This window comes from Octodon degus, unplaced genomic scaffold (genome assembly GCF_000260255.1).
Source record: "Octodon degus isolate 3935 unplaced genomic scaffold, OctDeg1.0 scaffold00279, whole genome shotgun sequence".
NCBI lineage: Eukaryota > Metazoa > Chordata > Mammalia > Rodentia > Octodontidae > Octodon > Octodon degus.
This window is the reverse complement of record NW_004524855.1, coordinates 1,520,748-1,543,007: the sequence shown is the minus strand read 5'-3', so window position 1 is coordinate 1,543,007 and position 22,260 is coordinate 1,520,748. Positions and strand designations below refer to the sequence as shown.

The following is a 22,260-nucleotide window of genomic DNA, read 5'->3' as shown; positions in this document are numbered from 1 at the left end:
GTCACCGCATGAAGCAGCTAAGACACAAGAGCAGGGTGCGGACTGTCAAGAGCCAACACAGCTGAGCGGGCGAAGGGGAGGCCCGCAGTCGGCCCCACGCCCGTGGCCCGGGCACGCTGGCGCACGACCGGACCGGCGGCAGGGTTGGCCCCCCGCGGCGGCGGCCTCCTCGCAGCGCGCCGAGCAGGATCCGGGACGGAGCACGGAGGGCGCCGCGTGCCTGCCTGGCGGAGCTCAGCCTCTGCGCCACAGCAGCGCCGGGTTCTTCAACCGCGCCTTCCACAGAACGCGACTAAAACAGTGGTAGCCGCCCGCCGCCCTGTGAAGGGCACCGAGACCGCAGGGTCGGCTGCTCCCCCGGGCCCGCGGGGTGGCCGCCAGGCTGCTGCGAGCCCGGTCGCGGCCCCTCTGCGGCCCCACGCCTGGCAGGGCACCCGCGCGCTGCGGCGGCAGAAGCACATTTTGGAGCCAAACCCATGGTTTGAACCGGGTCCCCTGCCTCGAGGGGCCCTGCCGCCCTCGGCTCTCCGCCGGCACCCACAGGTCTACACTCGCGCACCGCGGTCGCGGCATCTGGAGGGCACGGGCAGACGCGGCCTCCCACCACCCGGGGAGGCCGCGGTGGGAGCGCCGAAGTGCAAGCTGAACACGGGTAGTTTAACAACTTAGCCAGACGGTCTCAAAAAAACAGAGAAACGGGGGCTGCAGCTCGGTGTGTGGGCCCTGGGCTCAGTCCCCAGGGCTGCCAGAAAACAACAGAAAGTGATCTCTGACCCAGTGCTGTCCTTGTCCTGGCTGCCAGCAGAGAGGCCCGTGCAAGAGGCAGATGGCTGGCACCAGAGGCCCGCCCTGTAAGGCTGGGAAGGGTGACCACAGGCGCCCTCCCGCACCCAGCCCCATGGGGACCCCAGCACGGCCAGGAACCCTCCTGCTCCGCCAACCACCGCCTCCGTGGGCCACCTGGCCTCATCCTTGTCAGTCAGGGCTGGAGAGCAGTGGACCCCTCCGAGCCAGTGGGGCACCTCGCACTTCTGCCTGATTGTGCCCTGCCCCGATCACCTGGTTCTCGGGGGCGGAGACCACGCCTGGGCGCTCACACTTCTGAGGTGCCTCCAGGCCCTGCTACCCCACCTTCTCCGCTCCCCACTGCTTCATCCTGCGAGTGAGGGTGGGTGGTTCTACTAAGGGGGCGATGACAGCACCGTGGGCAGCAGGGCTGGCATGTGCCTGGGGTACAGAGGTCACACGCGCCCCATGTGGTTATAGTCACCCAACTGTAGCAAGGAGAAATCAGGACCACGTGTTATTTTAAAAAGTAAAGTGTGTTTTGTTTTGTTTTTAAGTTAGTTTTTTGGCTTTTTGTTGTTGTTGTTGTTGTTGTGTTTTGGTCACAGATACAGAACTCAGGACCTTGTGCCTGCCAGGCAGGCACTTATACCACTGAGCTATCTTCCTGGTGCCTAGTTTTTTTGTGGTTTTGTTTTGTTTTGTTTTGTTGTATTTTAGGGAAGGGTCTACAGGGTGTTCAGGGTCTCACTACTAGATCGGACTTGTAGTGATCCACCTGTTTACAGCCTCCCAAAAGCTGGGATTACAGGCACGCGTCACCACACCTAGTCTCAATTGCCGTCTCAGCTCACAGCTCACCCTGGGGACGGGCCAGCACAGCAGGCCCAGGGATTGAGTTGCAGGCCCCTGCACCTGCTTGCAGGCGCTTTAATCCACTGAGCTATTTGGCCAGCCCTTTTGTTTTTGTTTTTAAAGAAGGGAGCCAGACAAAAAAAAAAGAAGAAGAAGAAGAAGAAGGGAGCCAGGCCTGGTGGCACAAACCTGTAATCACAGCACTTGGGAGGCTGAGGCAGGAGGGTCACTAAATTCAAGGCCAGCCTGGTCTACAAAGTGAGCTCAAGGTCAGGCTGACTAACACAGCTATATGTCTTGAAAAGACAAAAAAAGAAAAAGGAAGAAACACCAATAATTGCAGCCCATCCTGCTGACCTTGCCTGCCTGGCCTCCAGGCTACAGGAGGAAACCCGTGTCCAGAAGCCCAAGGGGTTGGGGGCTCCTGCAGGTGGGAGTGTGGAGGGGATGGGGAGGCAGCCCCACTTCCTGACCATTTCCCTTCTCTCTGTAGTTGCTTCCTGCCTCAGCTGGTCCAACATGGAAGACGCAGGTAAGGAAGGGCCCATGAGGGAGGTGGGCTGTCGTGATTAGGGCATTTGATATTGTATTTATTTCGGGGGTGCTAGACAGGAGCCTAGAGATTGTGCTTGCTAATCACACCCGTACCCCTGAGCTACAGCCCAGCCCCTACCATTTTAGGCAAGGAACTTGGGCATTGTGGATTTTGGTAGCTGCGGGAACCCTAGAACCAGCCCCCCAGTACTGAGGGGACACTAGATTTTTCTCCCCAGGGTTTTCTAAGATGACATAGCTGCTTTCTAAACTACAGTGCCCTCCTGGGTGCTTCCTCGAGAGACAGACGCACGGGTCACAGAGAGCAGTTCCCAGCAGGCCAGCGAGCTGCACCCCGCGTACACCAAGTCCCACACAGAGAGGGCAGGCACTGTGTGCACCATACAGACTGAGGGAAGTGAGAGGAAGGCCCATTGCTGTGCCTGGAGAGTAGGCTGAGCCAGTCTCCTGCGATAGAGCTGCCCCACCTCCCCCCGGCGCAGCTGTCCTTGGGATGAATGGCCCCAGGGACTTGCTGGGCAAGCTTATTCTGACCTGCATTGTGGGGCTGGCTTCGTGTCATGCACTTCCGTCAAATCCCACCTGAAGGGGGCCTGTAGAGAGGCGGCGTGACCAAGAGTAGACTGTGCCTCTAGAGAGCTAATTTCAAAGGTTAAGAAAAGGCGTCCCTCTGTCCCGGGACCACCAAAGGGACCTCCAGGATGGTGATGCACCTGGCAGCAGGTGCCCAGGGCTTCTGGCCCTAGTGTGGAGGGCTCCCTCCAGCTCCGCACCCCCGAAGGCACAGAGCCGGTGAGGCGCTAGGGAGGGCGCCCTGCTCCCCCACCGCCTGGCTGCTCCCCATTACCCTCCGATCCCCAGGCTTCAAGGTGAAGCTCAAGGACTCCAGCTTGCCATGCCAGGGCCAGCTGCTGGTCTACACACAGAACTCCTGGAACACGGTGTGTGCACAGAGCTGGGGCCTGGAGGACGGCTCCCCCCCGGACTTCAGTCCTGCTGCCTACCTCTGCCGCCAGCTGCGCTGTGGGGACATCTGCAGACTCTCTGCCTTGAGTATACCCCTGCCCCAGTTCCACCAGCTCACCTGCCACGGAACCCCAGGGTCCTTCTCCAACTGCAGCAGCAGCAGCATCCCAAGCTGGTGCCAGCCGCTGGGCCTGGTCTGCCTCGGTGGGTCGTGGCCCCCTGTGGTTGGAGTGGTCAGGGCCCATTCTCCCACCGCCAGATGCATCCCTGCCCAGGGCACTGGCAGCTGCCTGGTAGTACAGAAAAGCAAGAGCCAGCTCTGCTCCCTCCAGCTTCCCCACCCCCAGAACCCCCTTTCCCACCTGTATGACTCAGGGTGACCACGGTGAGAGGCAGCATGGGGCTCAGAGGGCCGATGTGGTGGAAGGTGGAGCTCATCCCGGCCTCCTCATCCCCGCCGCCCACCCCTCCCCCATTGCAGAGCCCCCGAGGACCCTACCACCACCCACGAAACCCCCACCGCCCACCACGCCGGCGCCCACAGGTGGGAGACGGAGGCGGCAGGGAGGGAGGTGTGGGTCCCCTGAGTGGAGGTTCAGCCACTTAGCCAGGTGCCCCTGTTCTAGCTCCACCCAGGCTGTGGCTGACGCCTGTGTCCCAGAGCCTGCAGTGCGCAGGCACTGTCGAGTTCTACAGCGGCCACCTGGGTGGTGCCATCAGCTACCAGGCCCCAAGCGACAATGAGGATGAAGGGGATGCGCTCCGGGGCCTGGGCACCCTTGTCTGCAGAAGCCTGGGCTGTGGCTCCTTCCTGAGGGGGCTGCCGGGGCCCGGAGCCCCAGTGCGGGTGCAGTGGACCGTGCGCAACGCAAGCTGCTTGGCCCTGCCGCAGTGCTTCCAGCGGGCGCCACGCGGGGCTACCAGCCAGGCCCTGGCCCTCCTCTGCTCGGGTGAGTGGGAGACCAGGCGGGGCCCAAGAGGCCTTGTGGGCCTGTGGACACAGAAGACAGCTTAGGGGCTCCCAGGGCGGCACTGTCAAGGGGAACAGGCAATCTGCCCCAGAGACGAGGAGTGGGGTCTGACACAGCTACGGGGTGGTCTGAGCCAGCAGAGCACCAGCTGGCAAGTGACAGGCCTGGGAGCAGGAGCCTGTGGAGCCTGAGGCCACCCTGGGGTTGGCCGGAGACCCAGAGGAGACCGTGGGGAAAGCAAGGCAGACAGCGGTATGGTGGGTCCAAGTGAGTCCAGACCTTTGCAACCACTCCATGGGGCAGGCCGCTCCAGCTGTCACTGTCCACACATCCCTCAGGGGAAGAGGGGTGCGAGAGGACCCCTCAGCTCTGGCCCCCGGGAGGGCTAGCAGAGAGAGCCAGCACCTAGCTCTAGGCACCTAGCTCCCACCCTCCCATCCCTCTATCCAATCTGCCTGTGAGGGCTCAGTGCATCCCGGGAGGACCCAGGACACCTGGCCCTGCCGCCTGCTGAGCTGTGGCCACACTGGCCTGGCCTGGAAAGAACCTCTGCCCAAGACTCCAGGGTGCTGGAGATGGTGTTACTGTGGGGTCAGGCCAGACCAGGGATTGCAGGTGCTCCGAACTGAGTGCAGCGAGGAGGCCTGGCCCTTGGGACGGGGCCTAGGGCGGCAGCATCCTGACCTCTCAGCCTGGGAGCAGTCTGCCCCACCCCGGGCCTCAGTTTCCCCTCTACGGAGTCTGCCTCTTCCTGTGAGGCAGCAGACAAGAAGGTGCTTCCAAGAGGCCGGCCGCGGCCCCAGGTGCCGCCTCAGGCACTGTCCCTCGGGCTCTCTGCCTGCCCGTCCCTCGGGGCTGCGGAGGCTGAGCAGGGCAGGGCAGGTGTGCGGGGAGCCAGCGCCTAGCTCTAGGCCACATGGGGCGAGCGCCCCCTGCCTACACCTCCCGTTGCTCCCAGGTTTCCAGCCCAAGGTACAGAGCCGCCTGGTGGGGGGCGGCAGCGCGTGCCAGGGCACTGCGGAGGTGCGCCAAGGAGGCCCGGGGACGCGCTGGGCGGCCCTGTGCCACGGCCCCGGGGGCGCGGCGCGGTGGGAGGAGCTGTGCCGGGAGCAGCAGTGCGGCAGCGCGGTGGCCTTCCGCGTGCTGGACGCTGGCGCGGGCCCCCGCGGGCTCCTCTGCCCGGAGAAGCTGCTGTCCCAGTGCCACGAGCTGGAGGAGAGGACGCCCTGCAGGAGGGTGCACGTCACCTGTGAGTGCCACTGCCTGGGCCCCGGAAGGACACCGAGGGCCGGGACGGCTGGTGCGAGGGACGGGCGGGTCGCGCACGGACGACAAAAGGCAGCTGGACGGGCGGCCGCGGGGCTGAGGCGTCTGCCCCCAGGCCAGGCTGACCCAAGCCCTCCCTGCCAGGCCAGGATCCCCACCCGCCAGGCCTGGCCGCGGGCACCGTGGCGAGTGTGGTCCTGGCCCTGGTGCTCCTGGCTGTACTGCTCGTGGTGTGCGGCCCCCTGGCCTACAGGAAGCTGATGAAGAGAGGTGGGTGCCGGCGCCCAAGCCCCCACAGCTTGCTCCTGGGGTCGCACTCTCTGCCTCCTCTGCGCCCGGGAGACTGAGGCGGCCTGCGCCGGGGAGGGGGGGGGCAGAGTGGCCCCAACCGCGTGACCCCGCCCCCTCAGCAGGCCGCAGGCCCTGTCTCTGAGTCTCAGTGTCCCTGTGCACCGAGTGGGGCGGCACCCCCTGCAAGGGCATGGGTTGCTCAGACACAGGAGGCGGCACCTGGGCGTGGGGCACAGGGCGTGAGGCTGCCAGGCCTCTCCATCCTGCAGGCCAGCCTCTCCCCACCCACCTCCAGCAGACAGGAAGCTGGGCCAGGCGTCCAGCCACGGCCCCTCACCTCCTCTTTCTTCCTGACCCAGTCCGCCAGAAGAAGCAGCGGCAGTGGATTGGCCCAACGGGGATGAGCCAGAGCAGTGAGTGTCTGGGAGCCCCACGCTCCAGCCGGCAAGGGGCCCCTGGCCACAGACGTGTGCACACTGGGGCTGAGGTTTCCGCGTGGGCAGAGGCTGAGCACTGTGGGCCTGACTCCCACACCAGAGTTACATCTCTCACCTCCTCTCTGTGGTGACCCCACCAGGGGGCCTACCAGCCTGCCCTCCCTGGAGCATCCCCAGCACTACAGAGCCCATGTGACCTCCGAGGAGGTGCTGCCCAAGAGGGCCAGCATAGGGGGACCCCCCCCCGCAGCCCCAGCCCCACCCCAGGCCCACCTGCACTCCTAGCTAGCCTGCATGGCCAGCTACCTCGGGAGAGGGATGACCTCCCACTGCTGGGCCCTGCTCCCTGCCGGCTTCACACGTGGGTCAGACTCACTGACCCAGGCACTTGCTGGCCATCTCACCTGCCTGCATTCGCCTCCTGGGGTAGAGGGGGTGGCAAGGGTCACCCTGCTCCCCCCATGGTGGAACAGGAAAGGGAGCTGAGGGGCCAGGGCCGCACTCCAACCACACTGTCCCCCACATGTGCGCAGTGTCCTTCCACCGCAGCCACACAGCCACTGTGCGGTCCCAGGCTGAGAACCGCCCAGCGTCGCACGTGGACAATGAGTACAGCCAGCCGCCCCGGAACTCACGCCTGTCCGCCTACCCAGGTAAGCAGCAGGGCTGGTCAGGGGCATGGCCTTGGAGCACAGCTGGGGGAAGAAGGTGACCTACGAAGGCCCCCACCCCCTCCAGGGGGCAGGCCCTTCCCAGCCCAGCTGCTCAAGGCCCAAGCCACTCAGCGGAGAGCCCCGCTGCTGGCCCATGCCAGCTGGAATGGGCCTGCTTCCTGCAGGGCTGGGGGGCTGGATCGTGACGGAGGCCCCCGGCCCCTCCATGGCGCTGCCGATGCAGCACCAGGAGCACAGAGCACAGCCTCCTCAGCGTCTGTGGCTGACCTCATCGCCAGCTCCTACAGCCTGTCATCTACTGATCTGCTGGGCTGGGCTCCATGGGTCTCTGTGGACATCTCCTCTCTCCCACCCAGCCCTGGAAGGGGCCCTGCGCCTCTCTGCCGCCCAGCTTGACAACTCCTCGGACAGTGACTACGACCTGCACACTGCTCAGAGGCTGTAGAGGTGAGTGTGCCTGCCCGTGGCTCCCTGCTCAGCGCTGCCTGCCCCACCTTGCTTCCTGTGCAGGCAACACATGCATGCCGGTGACTGCAGTGCCAGGACCCACTGGGTACCACAGCATAGCCACCAATCTTAAAACCTTCCTGGAAGGCTGCCCAGAAAGACTCCTTGGGGTGGGGTACAGCGCAGGGCGAGGTGCACACATAGCGTGGTGAGACCCTGGGCCCAGCCCTGCACAGCAGCCAAGGATGCCCTCTGGGCAGACCTGCTGGAGCAGCTCGGCGCTACTGGGAGGCACTGTGGGGAACTTTCCACCTAGGAGGTATCACCCAAGTAAACAAGCTCAGAGAGCAAGCGGGACAGCGAAACCTTGGGAGAAATCCACAGGCTCAGTGTCCGAGACCCTGTGCTCACAGCCCCACCAGGACTCGCCCGGGGACACACGCCGTGGCAGGGGAAGACAAAATCGAGCCGCTCTCATCTGCTCAAACACTGCTTTTGAAAAGACAATTCAGGGCTCAAGAGCCCGCATGGACAGTCTCAGGGCTAGGTGCTCCCAAGCGTCTCGCGCAGAGCTGCACATGTGAGAGCCGAGCCTGCTGTGGGCTTTGCTCACCACGAGCCTGGTGTCCGGGGTGCTGCCTGGCACATCGCATGCAGCCATGGAAGGTGCTGAGCAAGAGAAGAACACATCACCGCACCCCCTGGAGCTGCGCAGCCCAGCAGGGAGAAGGCCACCCTGGGGGCGGGGGCGCAGCCATCCTGAGTCTGAACCTTGAGAACGGCCTGTGGTCACTGCCACCCTTAACCCTCCAGAAATGGACACCGGGCTCAGGAAACTGGCCGGACCTGCATTCCCGCCCAGACAGACATGCGGTCCCAGTCTACACTAGCCCACCAGGACAAGGCAGGAACCTGAGCCGCGGGGACCGGGCAAGGGCAGCCACCCAGCCTGGCCAGGGCCCTCCATGTGGCCACCGTGAGTGAGGCCCTGCACCAGAGACTCAGGATGCCCAGAGGAGCCCTTTTCCCACCCCAACTGCCCTGCCTTGGGGCCTTGGGCTTCCCCTCGGACTCCGCCCCTTATACGCAGTGAAGGAGCCCCCTGGGGTTCTCTGGTACGCACTGAACTTGTTCGTTGATGTAAATAAGGCTTTTCCTACTTCCAAGGGCGTGGGTATTCTGAGCTCTCCTGCCAGGCCCGCCCCACTGTCACAGGACCTGCCCTTCTGGAGCAACAGCCCACAGTTCAGAGCCAGCCCTGGCAGCACAAGGAGGACCTGGAGTATTGGTGAACATACCAGGAAACACCAGCCCAACAGGCCAGGCTGTGACAGCCTAGGAACCACAGCAGGCCACTATCCTGCAGCCTCCCAGTCTGGGCCCCAGGCAGGGACTAGTGGCTGCTGTCGGGGAGACCCCAGGACTCGGGACCCTCCCTAAGTGACAGCTCTGTGACACCTGCCCACCACACTCTGGCCTCAAAGCCACCAGTTACTTTTTTAAAAAAAATCCAAACAGGAAGTGCTGTCAAGGCAAAGTCTTGAGAAATGTTAAGTGATGGGCAAGGTTCAGTGAGACCCTTGGGGCTACCCAGCGCCCTGGGGCTCTCCTGTCATCAAGGGTCCCTGCCAGGTTCCAGCCCCAGCCACAGACCTGCCACAGGCCTCCTAGCCAGTGCTGTCCTCCACTAAGAACGCCCTAGGGTGATGTGGTCCATCTCACACCCCACCATCTACCCAGTGACCATCGGTCCTTGGGGGCCGTGTGTGAGCGAGCAGTCCTGTCAGATAAGCCCAGGGCCCTCGCATGCACCCAAAGGACACTCTGGGACCTCTGGCCAGCTTAGCCATGTATCTACACTGGGGTCTCCCGGCTGAGCTGGACATGGGACACTGCTGACCTCAAGGGACACAGGGAGGCCCCTGAGGAGCGCCTGTGCCCAGGGATGCCACCACCTCAAGCTGCAGGGCCAGTGGGGAACCTCAGCCTCTCCTCGACACCTGGCATGGCACCAACACAAGGACAGGACTTCAAGTGACACCTGTAGCTCTGTTCGCATAGCCAGGGTGATGGCAGGAAAGAGGACAGAGTGGGGACCACAGGGCCTGGCATAGCCTGCTGACCTCAGGCCCCTCCCTCATTCAGAGTAGGGTGTGCTAGGAAGGCGATGCCCTGTGGTTGCAGGGCTGGCTGCAACCTGGTCACCCTTGGGATCAGAAGGCACAGGCCGGCTCGAGGGACTCAGATGCACCATTGGGATCCGCTAGCAGGCCCTCAGGATGGAGGCAGCGCCCCACCCCCACCCCAAGCCAGGTCAGCCAGCCAGCAGGTGTCAGGAGCAGGGCCTCTCGAGCGCCCCCTCATAGGAGCCTGTAGCTTTGCAGACACCTCAGCTCTGGACCAGAGGTCCAAGAGCAGGTAGGAGAACACTGGCTGGCAGTAAGTGGCCACAGTGGGGATATGGGGGGGGGGACCCAGAAGGAGGATGCAGATGGGGACACCCAGGGGGCTCTACGAAGCAAGCTCCCCAGGCCAGGGGGATGGGCAGGGCAGCCCACAGAGGCAGCAGGACACTGGTATAACTTGTCCACGTTTATTGTGACAATTCACAACACAGCTGGCCATGCCAGTCCGGGCTCCAGGGACTCCACAGCAGCAGCACAGGAGGAGGTGTGCCAAGGCGCAGCATGGCCTGCACTGCGCACGCCGCCACCTCCCAGCCAGGCATCTTCTGTCCCTGCAGCCGGCGCTCACCGAGGTGAAGGGCCAGTAGGGAAGTTCAAGGCACTATGACTCCTAATCTGCACAGCTGCAGCCCCGGGGTCCCCCCGCGACCTGTCACCCAACTGCCACACTCAGCCCACTCTACTGCACCCTGGTCCAGGGCCCACTTGGGCCAGAGCATGTGTCCGCTGCTGTGAAGTTCTGAAGAGGGGCTGTGGAGTGGCACTCAGGATGTCTTTGGACGTTGTCCCCGGAGTGGGGGTTACACGGGGCAGTTGGGTGGAGGGGTTGCTTGAGTGAGGACCAAGGCACCAAAGGCTGGGGGCTTCAGGCAGGCCCCCATGCCCCATACTCCACCAGGACCTCCTGGACTCCAGCCACCCCTCTGTCCAGCCAGAGCGCAGGTGACCAATGCTGGGCCTCCGCAGGACACTCTGGCACAGGGCACAGGCCCAACCACAGCCTCGCAGGTCACGTTATGGCTTTACAGGGCAGCTGCCGCGCTCCCCTCGCTGCCCTAACCATGCTGGGCTATGGGGCTCGGTCCTGGGGCTCTATCCCCGCTGTGGGGTGGGCGGGGCCATCTCATCCATGTCCACATGTCCCTGGGAGCAGACACAGGCCAGCGCACACAGATGCCGAGCGCCCCTCAGCCAGTCCCTGAAAGGGTAGCCTGGGCTGCTGGCTGGGCCACAGCATGTGGTCACACCACCAAAGCCGCTCCTGCCCCCCTCGGTCTCTGAGGGAGGGAGGGCAAGGTCTCAGTGCCTGGGAGGAGCACAGCCCACCTAGTACCCAGGCCAGGCTGGGCCTGAGGGTGGGGGAAATCCATAGGGAGGTGCGGGTCTGGGTGGGTACGGGGGCTGCACAGGGAAGCTGGGGAGAGAGGGCTGTGTGGGGTAAGGGGGCTTCCCTGCCATGGGGGGAAATGGGGACTGCTGAGGATAGCCAGGATTGGGGGCCCGGCCCCCCACCAAGGGGTACCCAGGGCCTGAGGTGCTGGTCACCGGTGTGGGGTAGCCTGGCCGAGGTGGTGCACCCCTGGAGGGGGACCAGGCATAGCCTGCAGCCACCCCGTGCCGGGGTCCTGGCATCCCGTAGGCCGAGGGCTGGGCTATCAGCGGGAAGGGGGCAGGTGGAAGGGCACCCTGGGCAGTGGGGCCGGAAGGCAGGCCAGGCATGGGGCTGTAGGGCAAGGGGTAGGGAGGTGTGACCGATGGCGGTGGCTGCGGCTGAGGCGGTGGCTCCTCAGGCACAGGGGGTGCAGCCTGGGCGGCAGGGCGTGGTGGTGGCGGTGGCGGTGGCCGGGGCGGAGGGGTGTCCCCTGCTGGCCTCCTCACCACATCCTGCAGCTTCTCTACCCGCACACGGCGAAGGTGTGACAGCGTCCGCATGGCAGCGAAGTCCTCCAGGAACTGCTCCAGTGGCACCTCACCCTCCAGGAACTTCTCGGCCATGGCCTGCAGGAAATGTGGCGGTGACCCTGGGCACAGGGACAGCCTGCCGGGTCTCCCTGGACCCCTGGGGCCATCGAGGCACCATCTCTGGAGTCAGCGCCTTCAGGTGGCCATCAGGCTCTGGTGCAAGTACAACCACTGCCACTGCCAGCAAGAAGCAGATGGAGAGAAGCCCCTGCCTGGGACTGATGGGTGCAGGGGCACGACAGGGCAGGGACAGGTGGGTCTGGGCCCGCTCGGGCACCTGAGAGCGGCCAACACGGCACCTCCCACCCAAGGTCCACCCAATCCAAAAATATGAAGTGGAAAATTCTAGAAAGGAATGGCTCAGAGGTTTGCAGTAGCTTTCTTGGCAGTGCCTTGTCGTCGCTGTTCTACTTCATGACTGTTGGGGATCTACTACTACACCTCAGTTACAAACCAAACGCCATCGCAGCTGTGTGTCCAGGGAGACACTGCACACCAGGAAGTCCCTGTGGACAAGGGACATGGCTGCACAGTGCCCAGTGCAACTCATGCGGGACCCCGGGTGCCACGTGCCACACCCAACTCACCTCGGACTCCTCCTCGATCTTCATGCCTTCGATCTGCAGGAGGTCCAGCAAGGTCCCTGGCTGCAGCGCAGAGGAAAACTTCTCTGAAAGGGAGAGGGGTGGGCACACGGTCCACAGAGCGCCTGCATGGTCAGGACTACAGCCCACGGGCCAAGGCAGGTCCAGCCGGGCCCAGGCCCCCCACACCCCTGCAGGTGTGCCAGGGAAGTCACTGTCCCAGGCAGAAACAAGCATGGCAGCCAGGTCAGAATGGAGTGAGCAGGAAGGAGGGCGGCCTGGGTCCTCCTCGGCCAGCAGCATCTCCTCCGGCAGTTCCTGGGCCAGAGCCCCGCGCAGCGCAGGACACAGCCTCTAGCTCCTCTCTGCACCAGCCCCACACCCTCTGCAACTCTCACGGGTGACATGAGGAGTCCCAGTGCCCGTCCGTACCCGCTGCTCACCAAGCCCGTGGTGCCAGGCCTGCCTGGTGGGCAGTGCGCTGTGTGCATCCCACCGCCCCGCACCTACCCAGCCTGGCCTTCTGCTCCTGGCACCGCTCCACCAGCCTGCGCAGCTCCTGGTACTTGTCAGAGAGGTTGGAGCGGCTGATCTCCAGGGGCCCCTGGAACTCCAGGTTCCGCTCGGCCAGGCTCCGGTTGGTGGCCAGGGCCATTTCTCGCTCCAGCTGCAGGTCCTGGACCTGGAAGGGGAGGGCAGCTGATGACGGAGACAGCCCCTCCTACGCCGCGGTGAGGGATCAGGCCACACTCATGTCAGGCGGACAACTCAGAGCCACAGGGGGGAACGGGGACCCAGCGGTGCTGAGGTGGCACATGGGGGACAGTGGCACTGTGGTGATGGGTGCTAGGCCCTAGGTGGAAGGGCTCCAGAGAGGACCAACCGGCACAAAAGCTGGGGGTCTCAAGCACCGGACACCCCAGGCTTCAGAGTCAAGCCCACCATGTTGTGTGGGGATTACTGGGTGTCTATGCGCTCATGGCGCCGGGCATCCCGCACACTGGCCCAAGACCTGGTGCTGCTAGATGGGGCCTGAGTGGCCTCTGCCAGGACCCCTCGCCACTGGCAGCACTGTACCCAGCTTTCCGACTGTCTAGATGGTGGTGGTACAATGCCCACATGCCAAGGCTCCAGGAAAGTCAGGCAGACCCAAGCTGGTGAGGCCCACGGCTGACGGCACCTCGGGTCAGGAAAGGCCGTGGCCGTGGAAGGATGGGAAGGTCCTCTATTAAACGTGAAGCTGCATGCGACAGAAGGCAAGATTCTGTGCCAGGCGTGTAGGCACAGATCAGAAGGTGCTGTGCTCCTGCTGTTCCAGAGCCTGAGTCCCCCACAGATGCAGGGCCACATGGGGCCAAGCCTGGCACGAACCCAGCCGTGCCAGAGTCGGGCTGGACCCAAGTTGCAACCTTGGGGGCCTATGGATACCAGGAGCCCAGGGTTCCAAGCCCACGAGGGTCCCAGGGTACCACCACTGCCTCGGCTTCCGGGGCACCCAGGAACTGGCATTAACCCTCAGGGACGACTCTGGCTGGGCCTGGCAGAGGGCAAAAGCCAAGAGAAAGGGGGTCCAGTCAGGGTCCAGGCCAGGTCTCACCCACCTCGGGGGACTCCAGGGCCAGCCGGCCAATGGCCTCCACGTCGCTCTGCATATCCTCCAGCTCCTGCACGCTCTTGTCTTTCAGCATCTCCATGCTGCCCTGCAAACACAGAGCACAGGGCAGTGAGGAGGGGCAGCAGGGGCAGCCTGGCCCACAGGGATGGCCCAGAGCGTGGTCAGGCCTCCCCTGTAGCCCTGAAGCCCCCCACCACATATCACGAGGGCCCCACCACCCATGCCCAGGCCAGCAGCTCTTGACAGCCCTGGGCCAGCAGCAGGAGCCTGCAGGTTCCCACGGGTGGGTGGCACTCCCCAGAGCACAGACAGAAAATGGGGACAGGGACCCGACTCAGCTCAGGGTCACTGGCAAATGCACTGCTGTCCTGTCCTCCAGGAGGCAGCTATTCCTGTCTTAGCCAGAAATACCCAGGCTCTGCAGGCTGCGGCCCAGCAGCCCCAACTGCATCCCGCTCGCTATATTTAGTGCCCTGGTAACCTCTAGTTCTCCCAGCACTCTGTGACAGTGGCCCTCCCCAGGGTCACAAACGTGAGCTGTCACAGCTGTATCCAAGTTGAGTACAAAAAAGAAACCCCCAAATCGGCCTCACAGGCAGTCGGCAGGAAAGCAGCCACCAATCTGAAGAGGACCGAGCTGACAAAGGCTCTGCCTGGCCCTCAGTAGTGTGGCAGGCAGGTCACAGCCAGTGGGCGGGGGGGCAGGGACAGGCGCAGTGGCACACACCCAGCACCATTTTTAGGGTGCTTACCGTGCCTCCACGCAGGTGTCACGGTGCAGGTGCCAGCCTGCCCCCTCGCTGCCAGTTCCCCAACAGGCCAGCACCACCTGTCACCTGGTGATGAATCAGTCTCTGGAGGAATCTGGGAACCAGGCAGGAGCTCTGTTCAGTCTTTCCAAAGCCCAGGCCCAGAGGAGAAACTGAGGCATTGAGTGGCCACGCTCACCCTACAGAAGCCCCAGGACGGACAGAGCGCCCTTCTCCAGGCTTGACTTCCACCTCTCCCTGGGCTCCAGCAGTGACAGCTGAGCTGGCCCACGGGGCCCGGCGTCCCTGGGCAGGAGGCGCCATCTCTCCCTCCTGCCCAAGCCAAAGCCGGCAGACCAAGGCGGGGCATCAGGAGGGCAGGTGGATGGCCACTCCATGCCTCAGTTTCTCCTCTGGGCCTGGGCTTTGGAAAGACTGAACAGAGCTCCTGCCTGGTTCCCAGATTCCTCCAGAGACTGATTCATCACCAGGTGACAGAACCCTCTGTAGATTTGGTCAGAGAAACCTTTCAGGTTCATCAGAATCGCTCCTGTGCAACAGGCAGCCGCGTGAGGGCCCTGGTGAGGCGCCTGGCAGGAGAGCTCTGGCTTGCGAGCCCTGGGCCCTCCTCGGCCTGGGCTCCTGCTCGCCAGCCCTGCACCTTGACCACCCAGATGGCTTCTAATCCACAAGCAGAGTCACTCCTCCCCTAGCAAGGGTCACGAAGAGGATGGATGCCCAGAGCCTGCGGGGACCACTCGGGTCACTGCCCTGAAGGCGCCCAACTATCACCTGGCAGCAGCAGGGCGGGTGCCAATCCCGCCTGCACAGAGCTCCAGCAGCTGCCTGGGACCCCACAGGAGCCCTGGAGGGCCATCTGCCAGCAGGGGGCCCAACAGTGGCGTGAGCTGTGAGCCCACTTCCACCCTGTGCTGACCATCAGGACCCTGGGCCCCCATCTGCAACACGCCTCCGGCGATCAAAGCGCTCCCAGCCTGCTCTGAAGCCTTCTGGCTCTGGAGCCCAGTACTCTACTTATTTTGTGCAAAACCATATGTTCCTTAGCTGGGCACACACAAGCCAGCTAACCCTGACCCCTCTGCAGCAGCTCTCTGCCTTCACCCATGGATGCTGCTACGCTATGTTCTTCTCAGGATGGACAGCGTCCTCAGTCACCTGGCAAACAGATCCGCAAGGGTCAGGGAGTCAGGGATTCTGCCCCCAGGAGCCCTTGGCACATGCTGCCTGCTGCCTGCCCCCGGAGGTCAGCATCTCCACGAAACCTCCTGGCTCCTCCGCCTGGAACACACAAGGCCCTGTGGTCCTCTGCAGACCCAGGGGCAGTGTGTCCCCACCAGTCGCCCTCCTGTGCATCCACACACCGGCCACAAGCATCCAACAGACCAGAGCTTCCGGCTCCACCACTAAGAACAAGCAGGGACCAGACCCAGCGCCCGCCTCAAACAGCCACAGCAAAGCAATGAAAGCGCATCTGCATCCTGGCCCAGAGGGGAAGCAAAGGAAGCGGACCTCCAGCTAGGCTTGGGGGCCAAAGAATGGCAGGGGTGCAGGAGGCCAAGGGCAGAGAGGTGAGTGAGACAGCTACCCCCCAGAACCTGCCATGGGACCCCTTGTCCCTTGGGCCCTGAACTGGGCAGGATCGAGTCCTACCAGCCTCAGCAGTGGGGAACAGGGAGCCAGGCCCAGGCTGCTCTGATACCGCAGCCACTACCCAGAGCGGCTTCTGCAGGCTCCGGGCTGTCCAGGTCACTCAGCAGTGTCCCAGACACTGCCAAAGATGCTTATTCCATACCCAGAAACCAGCAAGGCGAAAACCCACAGCATGAGACAGTCAGCTAGAAACCAAGACACACAGAGAAGCGAGAAGCATCACCAGTAAGGAAGAGCACGACCAATAAAAGCAAACTCAGAAATCTAACAGAGGAGAGAGCCCCAAGCAAGCCCCCCGGAGCAGTTCCTCCGACCTGTGGTGCACGTTCAAGCTAGAGGGCTGAGCATGGCACGGAGACTTGAAGGCCTAAATCAAACTTCTAAAGGCCAAAGTACAGTGCTGCAATTAAAGAAGTGCACCGGGCAGGAAGAGCGACAGACGCGAGCTGCGGGTCAGGAGCTGACAACCTCGAGGTGGAAGTCATCACGGTCCCAGAGGGGGAGGCAAAGGCGCTGATGCACCAGCAGGGGAAACACAGCGGAGCCAAAGGAGCGCCACGGTCCCAAGTCAGAAAGGCAGAGAGAAAAGAGTGCGGATCGGCCCGACAGCAGACAGCAAGCTGGCATGGCGCACGGAAACGGACCAGTCTGCACACCGCAATTCTATGTTACTTATTTGTATTTTTAAAAAATCTTTATTATTCATCATTTATTTGACAAATGCAGCTTGGACTCAGTGATCCTCCTGTCTCAGCCTCCCCAGTTCTGGGATTTCAGGCATGCGCCACCAAGCCTGGTTTCTATGGCCGGCGCAGCTTGGTGAGCCAGCACTGCATGCGGTACTAGGGATTGAACCCGGGTCCTTGCGCTTGCCTAGGCAGGTGCTCAGATCGCTATTTCCACAGCCCCACACTGCACATGTAACAGAGCTGGTTTTACTGGTTAAAAAACAAAACCAAAAAAAAAACACTTTATTTAAAAAAATTCACAAACAAAATAGGAAAGTAACAATGGTTAATATAGTAACTACTGTCATCTTGAAATTAGTTACTCAGTACAAGATATAGGCATTTGATTGTAAGGTGGATTTTTAAAAAGCAGCACCCACCTGCGGGCTGTGCACAAGAAGCCCCCCTGGCACAGAAGCACCCAACACCGCAGCAACAGAAAGGTCTAAAAGCGCTCGCACCATGTCCGGCTCTTCTCTCACTTGGGACAGGTCCTCTGGCCCACTTTGGGGGCAGCTCCTGTCCCCACTGCTTTCTCTCTACCCTCCACCCATCACACATTAACTCCGCCCCCAGCCCACCCGGCCACCCCCATTTTACTATGTGCCCACCAGGTGACCACTGGCGACCCATAAATGACCCCAAGGTCAGCTGCATGTTCCACCTGGCAGACGCTGGGGTTCCATTCTTCTCAAGGTTGGGTGACCCCACGTGAGGACCACACTTCTGCTGCTCACGCGTTAATACACACGCGCTGCTGCTACTGCTGGGCCACGGTAAATGAGGCTGCGGTGAAGTGCGGGGGCGGTATCCCCCACCCAGTTCCCGCTCCCTTCTTCAGGGTACACGCTGGGCAGTGCAGCGGCTGGCTCCTATGGTGATGCTGTTTAATTTTCTGAGAAATCAGCAGACTATCTGCTGACAGCTGCTGCACCGTTTCACATTCCTACCAAAAACGCATCAAGGTTTCCATTTGTCCACATCCTCAGTAACCTTCATTATTTCCTGCTTTTAAAAATAATAATTGGGGCTGGTGAGATGGCTCAGAGGTCTAAAGCACCTACTTAGAACAAGCTTAGCAAAGCACAGGGACCGTGGTTCAATCCCCCAGCACCACATGCCAGCCAGCCCTGCCCCCTGGTGGGCTGAGCTGGCCACACACACACACACACACACACACACACATAAATAAATAAAAATTTTAAAAAAATAAAATAAAAATAATCATCATCTTCTTCCGGGTGTGGTGGCACTCGCCTGCAGTCCCAGCCCTCAGGAAGCTGAGACAGGATAGCTCGAGTTCAAGGCAGCCTGGGCTACGCAGTGAGTTCAAGGCCAGCGTGTACTGCACAGTGAAAACTTGCCTCGAAAGCAATCAACAAAAAGCTGCAGCCCTGACCAGCCCACCCACACACACACACACACCTATAATCCCAGCCCTGGGGAGGCTGAAGCAGAACTGTGAGTTCCAGACCAGCCTAGGCTACAAAGTGAGCTCAAGGCTATCCTGAACTGGGTATAGACACCCTGTCTCAAAAAGACCAAAAAAAAGGACAGATTTGCCTGGCAGGCACAAGGTCCTGAGTTCAATCCCTAAAAGGACAAACGACAGCGGGAAGCTTCTCTGCCCCTCTGGAGAACTGAGGACAGGAAGTCAGTGTGGGTGCAGGAGCTGTGAACAGCACTGCCAACCAACCGGACTTGCCTGGAATACAGCCGGGCCTGTGAGGGTGGCAGGGACATCCGGTCCTCGCAAGGACCCGCAGGGGACTACCAGCACTGGGCCACCCCTCGGGCTCAGATCTGGCAGGACCACCCAGATCTTACAGAGCATGCACAGTGCAGCGGCAGGGGCCAGAGGGACGCCATGGTGCTGACACTGCTCCTTTCCAGCCTGTAATCCGGCTAGCGTGGGATAAGCCAGCAGCAGGATTAAAAGTGCATGCACCGCCAGGCCACCTCACTGGAGCTAGGTCAACAGCCACCTCCTACCCACCCTAAGCCCCAGGGGCTCCCCTGCCAGCCCCAAGAGAATCAAGACAAACCTGTCTGACACTCACTCAAGGCTTCCATACAACTACTGGCAGCAGACGAAGAGGAGAGGGGCCCTTGCCAAGGAAACGCCTTAAAGTCAGCAAAACCCAAGGGGACTGCAGTTTCAGAGACCTCTCTGCCACCTGCCACCCAGAAGCAGCTAGACCCTCCTGAAAATTCCAGGTCCTGGAGGAAACTTCTGATGGAACACCCACAGGGGACACGCATGAGATTAGAACAAGATCTCCAACAGCCTGATTCTGTGAGCCTGGAAAAACCCTGCTGATCCTGGCCAACTCACAAGGATACTGATCCCAGGGCCCTTTTAAAGGCAGATTAACACATTTCAAAGTACATTTCAGAACCGGGCGTGGTGGCACATGCCTGTAATCCCAGCATGTGGGAGGCTGAGGCAGGAGGCTCACCTCAAGTTCAACGCCCACCTGGACTACAAAGTGAGCTCAAGGCCAGCCTGAACTGCACAGGAAGACCCTGTCTCAAAAAGACAGGAAGGGAAAAAAAATCACATTTCAAAGGTAGTAAGAATTCTTGTGAATGATCTTGTCTCCAAGCTACCAGTGACCCGAGACTTGTGTTAAAGTAAGAATCACCTGTTGTTCATCTCTTCGCGTCCTGTGCCCCTCCAGATACCTCACCAGCATCTCCAGAGGAAAGGGTGGGGAACAGGAACCCAGAAGGCAGTGAGAGTCGAGGCCACCCATCAGCTCTGAAATCCCAACTCTGCCACCTCCTAGCTGCGGGGCAGCAGCCAAGTCATTCCAGCCCCTGGACACGCGTGGTCTGTACCATGGGATCACTGACTGCCGAGAGCTTTTCAGGACCCAGGACGCTCAAGGAGCCCAGCACAGCACCCAGCCCAGCTCTGTGCACACAACCGTCAGCAGCTGAAGGATAAGTGTGTTCTACTTAATGGGAATTACAGAGGCACTGGGCCAGATTCCGAGATAATCTAGGAAAAGCTTTTCTGGTCCTGACTGCCCAGAACAAAGGCTCAGCTCAGTGTCCAGTGCCCAGCGCTTCTGCCTGGCGGTCTTCAGTCCTCAGTCCCACCCAGAGCCCAAGAGACCGGGGCTGCACTGGACGTCAGAGCTGGACAACGGCCAGGGAAGCCTCCCAAGACTCTGTCACCTCCACCTCCCGCTATAGGGCTGACAGGCACAGAACTGATAGAAACAGGCCCCTGGACATAAGGGTGGGGCCAGCGAGGGGGTGCGGAGGGCCCTGAGGCTGCCAGGGAGGACTGGGGCTCTGGGAAGCCTCGGACGGGCGGCGCTGGGGGTCTCCAGCGGGACGTTCCCGGGAGGAGGACAGGCGTGGCCAAGAGCGCGGGTGGCCAGGGGCTAAGCCCGGGGTGCGGTCACTGCCGCCCCTCACAGCTCGGCTGGCACCCTCCTCCCACTCTCCGAGGGTGGCACGCTGGGCCCCGGCCTGACGGGCACAGGCGGGACGTGGACACACACCTGCCCACGGGCACCTCCGGCCAGGCCAGCGTTCTGCGGTCACCGGACGGCCCTGTCCTGCCCTGGGCAAAGGACGCCGCGCCTCCGACCCCACGCCACCCACTGGCAGGTCAGACCCCGCTCCCAGGCCTCCGTTTCCCCATCGCACAAGGAGGACACCCTCTCCAACGTAATGGCAAGAGGCCCACGCGGCGGGGGCTGCGAGGGGCGAGGGGACAAGAGGGGACAGCGGCGGCGTCCCATGCGCGGGCCAGTCCCGCGACCTCGCGCCCCGCCACCCGCCTCCACAGGGGACAGGCAGGGGCCCCGAGCCGCACCCAGCTCGCCACGCCCCGCCCCGCCTGCCCAGCCGGCAGGGCCCCCAACCCGCTCACCTGTGGCCGCCGCGCCGGGAAACCGCAGCCGCGCGCCACTTCCGGGATCTGCGAGGCCCGCCCCGCCGGATGTGATCCCCGCCTACGTCCGGCGGCCCAGCCGCGGAAGCCCCGCCCCGCTTCGCGCCCCGCCCCTCAGGTCTGACCACGCCCCTCGTCTTGGCTCCGCCTACTAGCTAGGGCCTCCTGACCTGGTCACGCCCCAGTTGCCATGGCCACGCCCCACCTCCGGCACGGCCCCGCCTCCGGCTCCCCGCCGTGCGCGCCTGCGCAGTCAGCCGCTGGCGGTTTTCCGAGACCCGGTTGCACAGAAGCGACTCCCAGTCTTCCCCCGCGTTGTGATGCAATGTGACCTTCTCTGGCTGCTTTCTGCAGAGCCTGCGGACCTCTGGGGTGGGATCCAGCCGCCCAATCCGAGGGTGCGGTTGCTTTCCGACCTGGGGAGGGCCAGCGCTGTGCCTCAGTTTCCCTGCATCTTCTCTGACAGCCGCAGGCCACCGTGTTGGCAGTGGACGTGCACGTGATGGCTGGAGTGCAGGCTGTTGTCGTGAGCCCTGAGACCGTATGGGAACAGAGGCCACGTCTGGTGGTGGCACACTGGACGCCAGGCGCGGCTCCACGACCAGGACGCGGGGTCGCCGTGGGGCCCTCTGACTCTTAGACCGGCCTCTCTGGAAAGCCCTCTCCCCAAGAATGATGGGGAGCGCACCAATGTTTCGGGCAGCCGCGGCTCCCTGCCTGGCTTGACCTCAGGCCGCGACTGCGACCTCTCCTGGCTGGGTGTGCCCCTCCCTACCAGGCCCCATTAAGGGGCCGAGGCCGAGGCCGAGACCCGCGCGCCTGCAGGGAACCTGCAGGGAACGGGCGGTGCGCCCAGCTCCGAGGCCGCCGCGAGCTTGTGTGCCATCGCCGCCTGTTCTCTGGGGTTTGGTCGCAGCCGTTCAAACTGTGACCTGATACAGAGCGACCGCTGTGCAATACAGTGCGACGCGCACAGGCGCAGCCGCAGGGCTGGCCCAGCGCGGCCCCCAGCAGAAGCCGGCGCGCATGGCAAGGGCTTCCTGGCCGGCTCGGGCGGCCTCGCAGTGGGGACAGGGAGCGCGGAGCCAGGAGGGGGTGGCGAGGGGCAGCAGCCTGTCAACACCCGCGCCCGCGTGGCCAGTGCCCAGATCTGGGAGGAGCCAGCCCCTCGCCCCGGAACCAGGAGCCCTGCCAGGCTCAGCCCGGTCAGACCAGCAACCACATGGGCCAGCAGGCCGCAGGAGCGAGCAGCCCCCCGACAGCCAGGACGGACCGACAGCCAGGACGGACCGACAGCATGGACGGACCGAGCACCACAGACACCAGGCCTCTGCCTGTCCTGGACCGCCCTGTGCACAGAGCATCCCAGAAGCAGCCACGCCCCAAACAGCCACGTCGAAGCTCTGTGGAAGTAAAACTCGAGGGCTTCAGGACAGGCCCACTTAGGAACAATAAGTAGCTCAGTAGAATAAGCGCTTCCCTGGCAAGCGCAAGGGCCTGAGTTCATTCCCAGGTTCCGCAAAAAAAAAAAAAAAAAAAGAAAAAAGAAACAGTAAAGTTGGTATGGGCTGGTGAGATGGCTCAGTGGTCTAAAGCACCTACTTAGA

General features: G+C 62.5%; 2 protein-coding genes across 6 annotated transcripts in view; one reads left to right on the top strand and one right to left on the bottom strand.

Moving 5' to 3' along the window:
- The window catches only part of Cd5 (CD5 molecule), a 15,712-nt gene extending 6,942 nt beyond the window's left edge, over positions 1 to 8,770 (top strand). The window contains exons 1-11 of one of the 2 annotated variants that reach the window (XM_023707026.1): positions 734 to 851; positions 2,135 to 2,173; positions 3,058 to 3,366; positions 3,644 to 3,706; positions 3,789 to 4,112; positions 5,092 to 5,382; positions 5,544 to 5,669; positions 6,050 to 6,103; positions 6,661 to 6,780; positions 7,158 to 7,248; positions 7,662 to 8,770. In XM_023707026.1, coding sequence (XP_023562794.1) covers positions 827 to 851; positions 2,135 to 2,173; positions 3,058 to 3,366; positions 3,644 to 3,706; positions 3,789 to 4,112; positions 5,092 to 5,382; positions 5,544 to 5,669; positions 6,050 to 6,103; positions 6,661 to 6,780; positions 7,158 to 7,246 — 1,440 coding nt within the window. In that variant the 5' untranslated portion in view covers positions 734 to 826 and the 3' untranslated portion in view covers positions 7,247 to 7,248; positions 7,662 to 8,770. Of the gene's footprint in view, positions 1 to 733; positions 852 to 2,134; positions 2,174 to 3,057; positions 3,367 to 3,643; positions 3,707 to 3,788; positions 4,113 to 5,091; positions 5,383 to 5,543; positions 5,670 to 6,049; positions 6,104 to 6,660; positions 6,781 to 7,157; positions 7,249 to 7,661 lie in introns of those variants that run through there. The other variant, XM_023707025.1, reaches the window with a different exon arrangement.
- A 1,057-nt stretch (positions 8,771 to 9,827) lies between these two features.
- Positions 9,828 to 20,731, bottom strand: Vps37c (VPS37C, ESCRT-I subunit). Of its 4 annotated transcripts, none has more exons than XM_023707027.1 (5): positions 20,633 to 20,731; positions 13,582 to 13,680; positions 12,491 to 12,662; positions 11,984 to 12,066; positions 9,828 to 11,432 (listed from the first exon to the last, which is right to left on the bottom strand). In XM_023707027.1, exons 2-5 carry the CDS (start codon positions 13,672 to 13,674, stop codon positions 10,761 to 10,763), a joined length of 1,020 nt encoding a protein of 339 aa, XP_023562795.1. In that variant the 5' UTR covers positions 13,675 to 13,680; positions 20,633 to 20,731; the 3' UTR covers positions 9,828 to 10,760. The 4 variants fall into 4 exon arrangements, with proteins under 4 accessions (XP_023562795.1, XP_004646783.1, XP_023562796.1 ...); XM_004646726.2 differs by lacking the exon at positions 20,633 to 20,731 and adding an exon at positions 13,790 to 13,969; XM_023707028.1 differs by lacking the exon at positions 20,633 to 20,731 and adding an exon at positions 13,820 to 13,969.
- Positions 20,732 to 22,260: the final 1,529 nt, after the last annotated feature.

Bases quoted from the DNA above. Each gene is read 5' to 3' on its own strand.
- Vps37c (XM_023707027.1), bottom strand. From the start codon at position 13,674: ATGGAGATGCTGAAAGACAAGAGCGTGCAGGAGCTGGAGGATATGCAG. The intron at 12,663-13,581 runs GTGGGTGAGACC...CTCCCCTTCCAG, and splicing joins TGGCCCTGGAGTCCCCCGAG to GTCCAGGACCTGCAGCTGGA. The intron at 11,433-11,983 runs GTGAGTTGGGTG...CATTTCCTGCAG, and splicing joins AGATCGAGGAGGAGTCCGAG to GCCATGGCCGAGAAGTTCCT.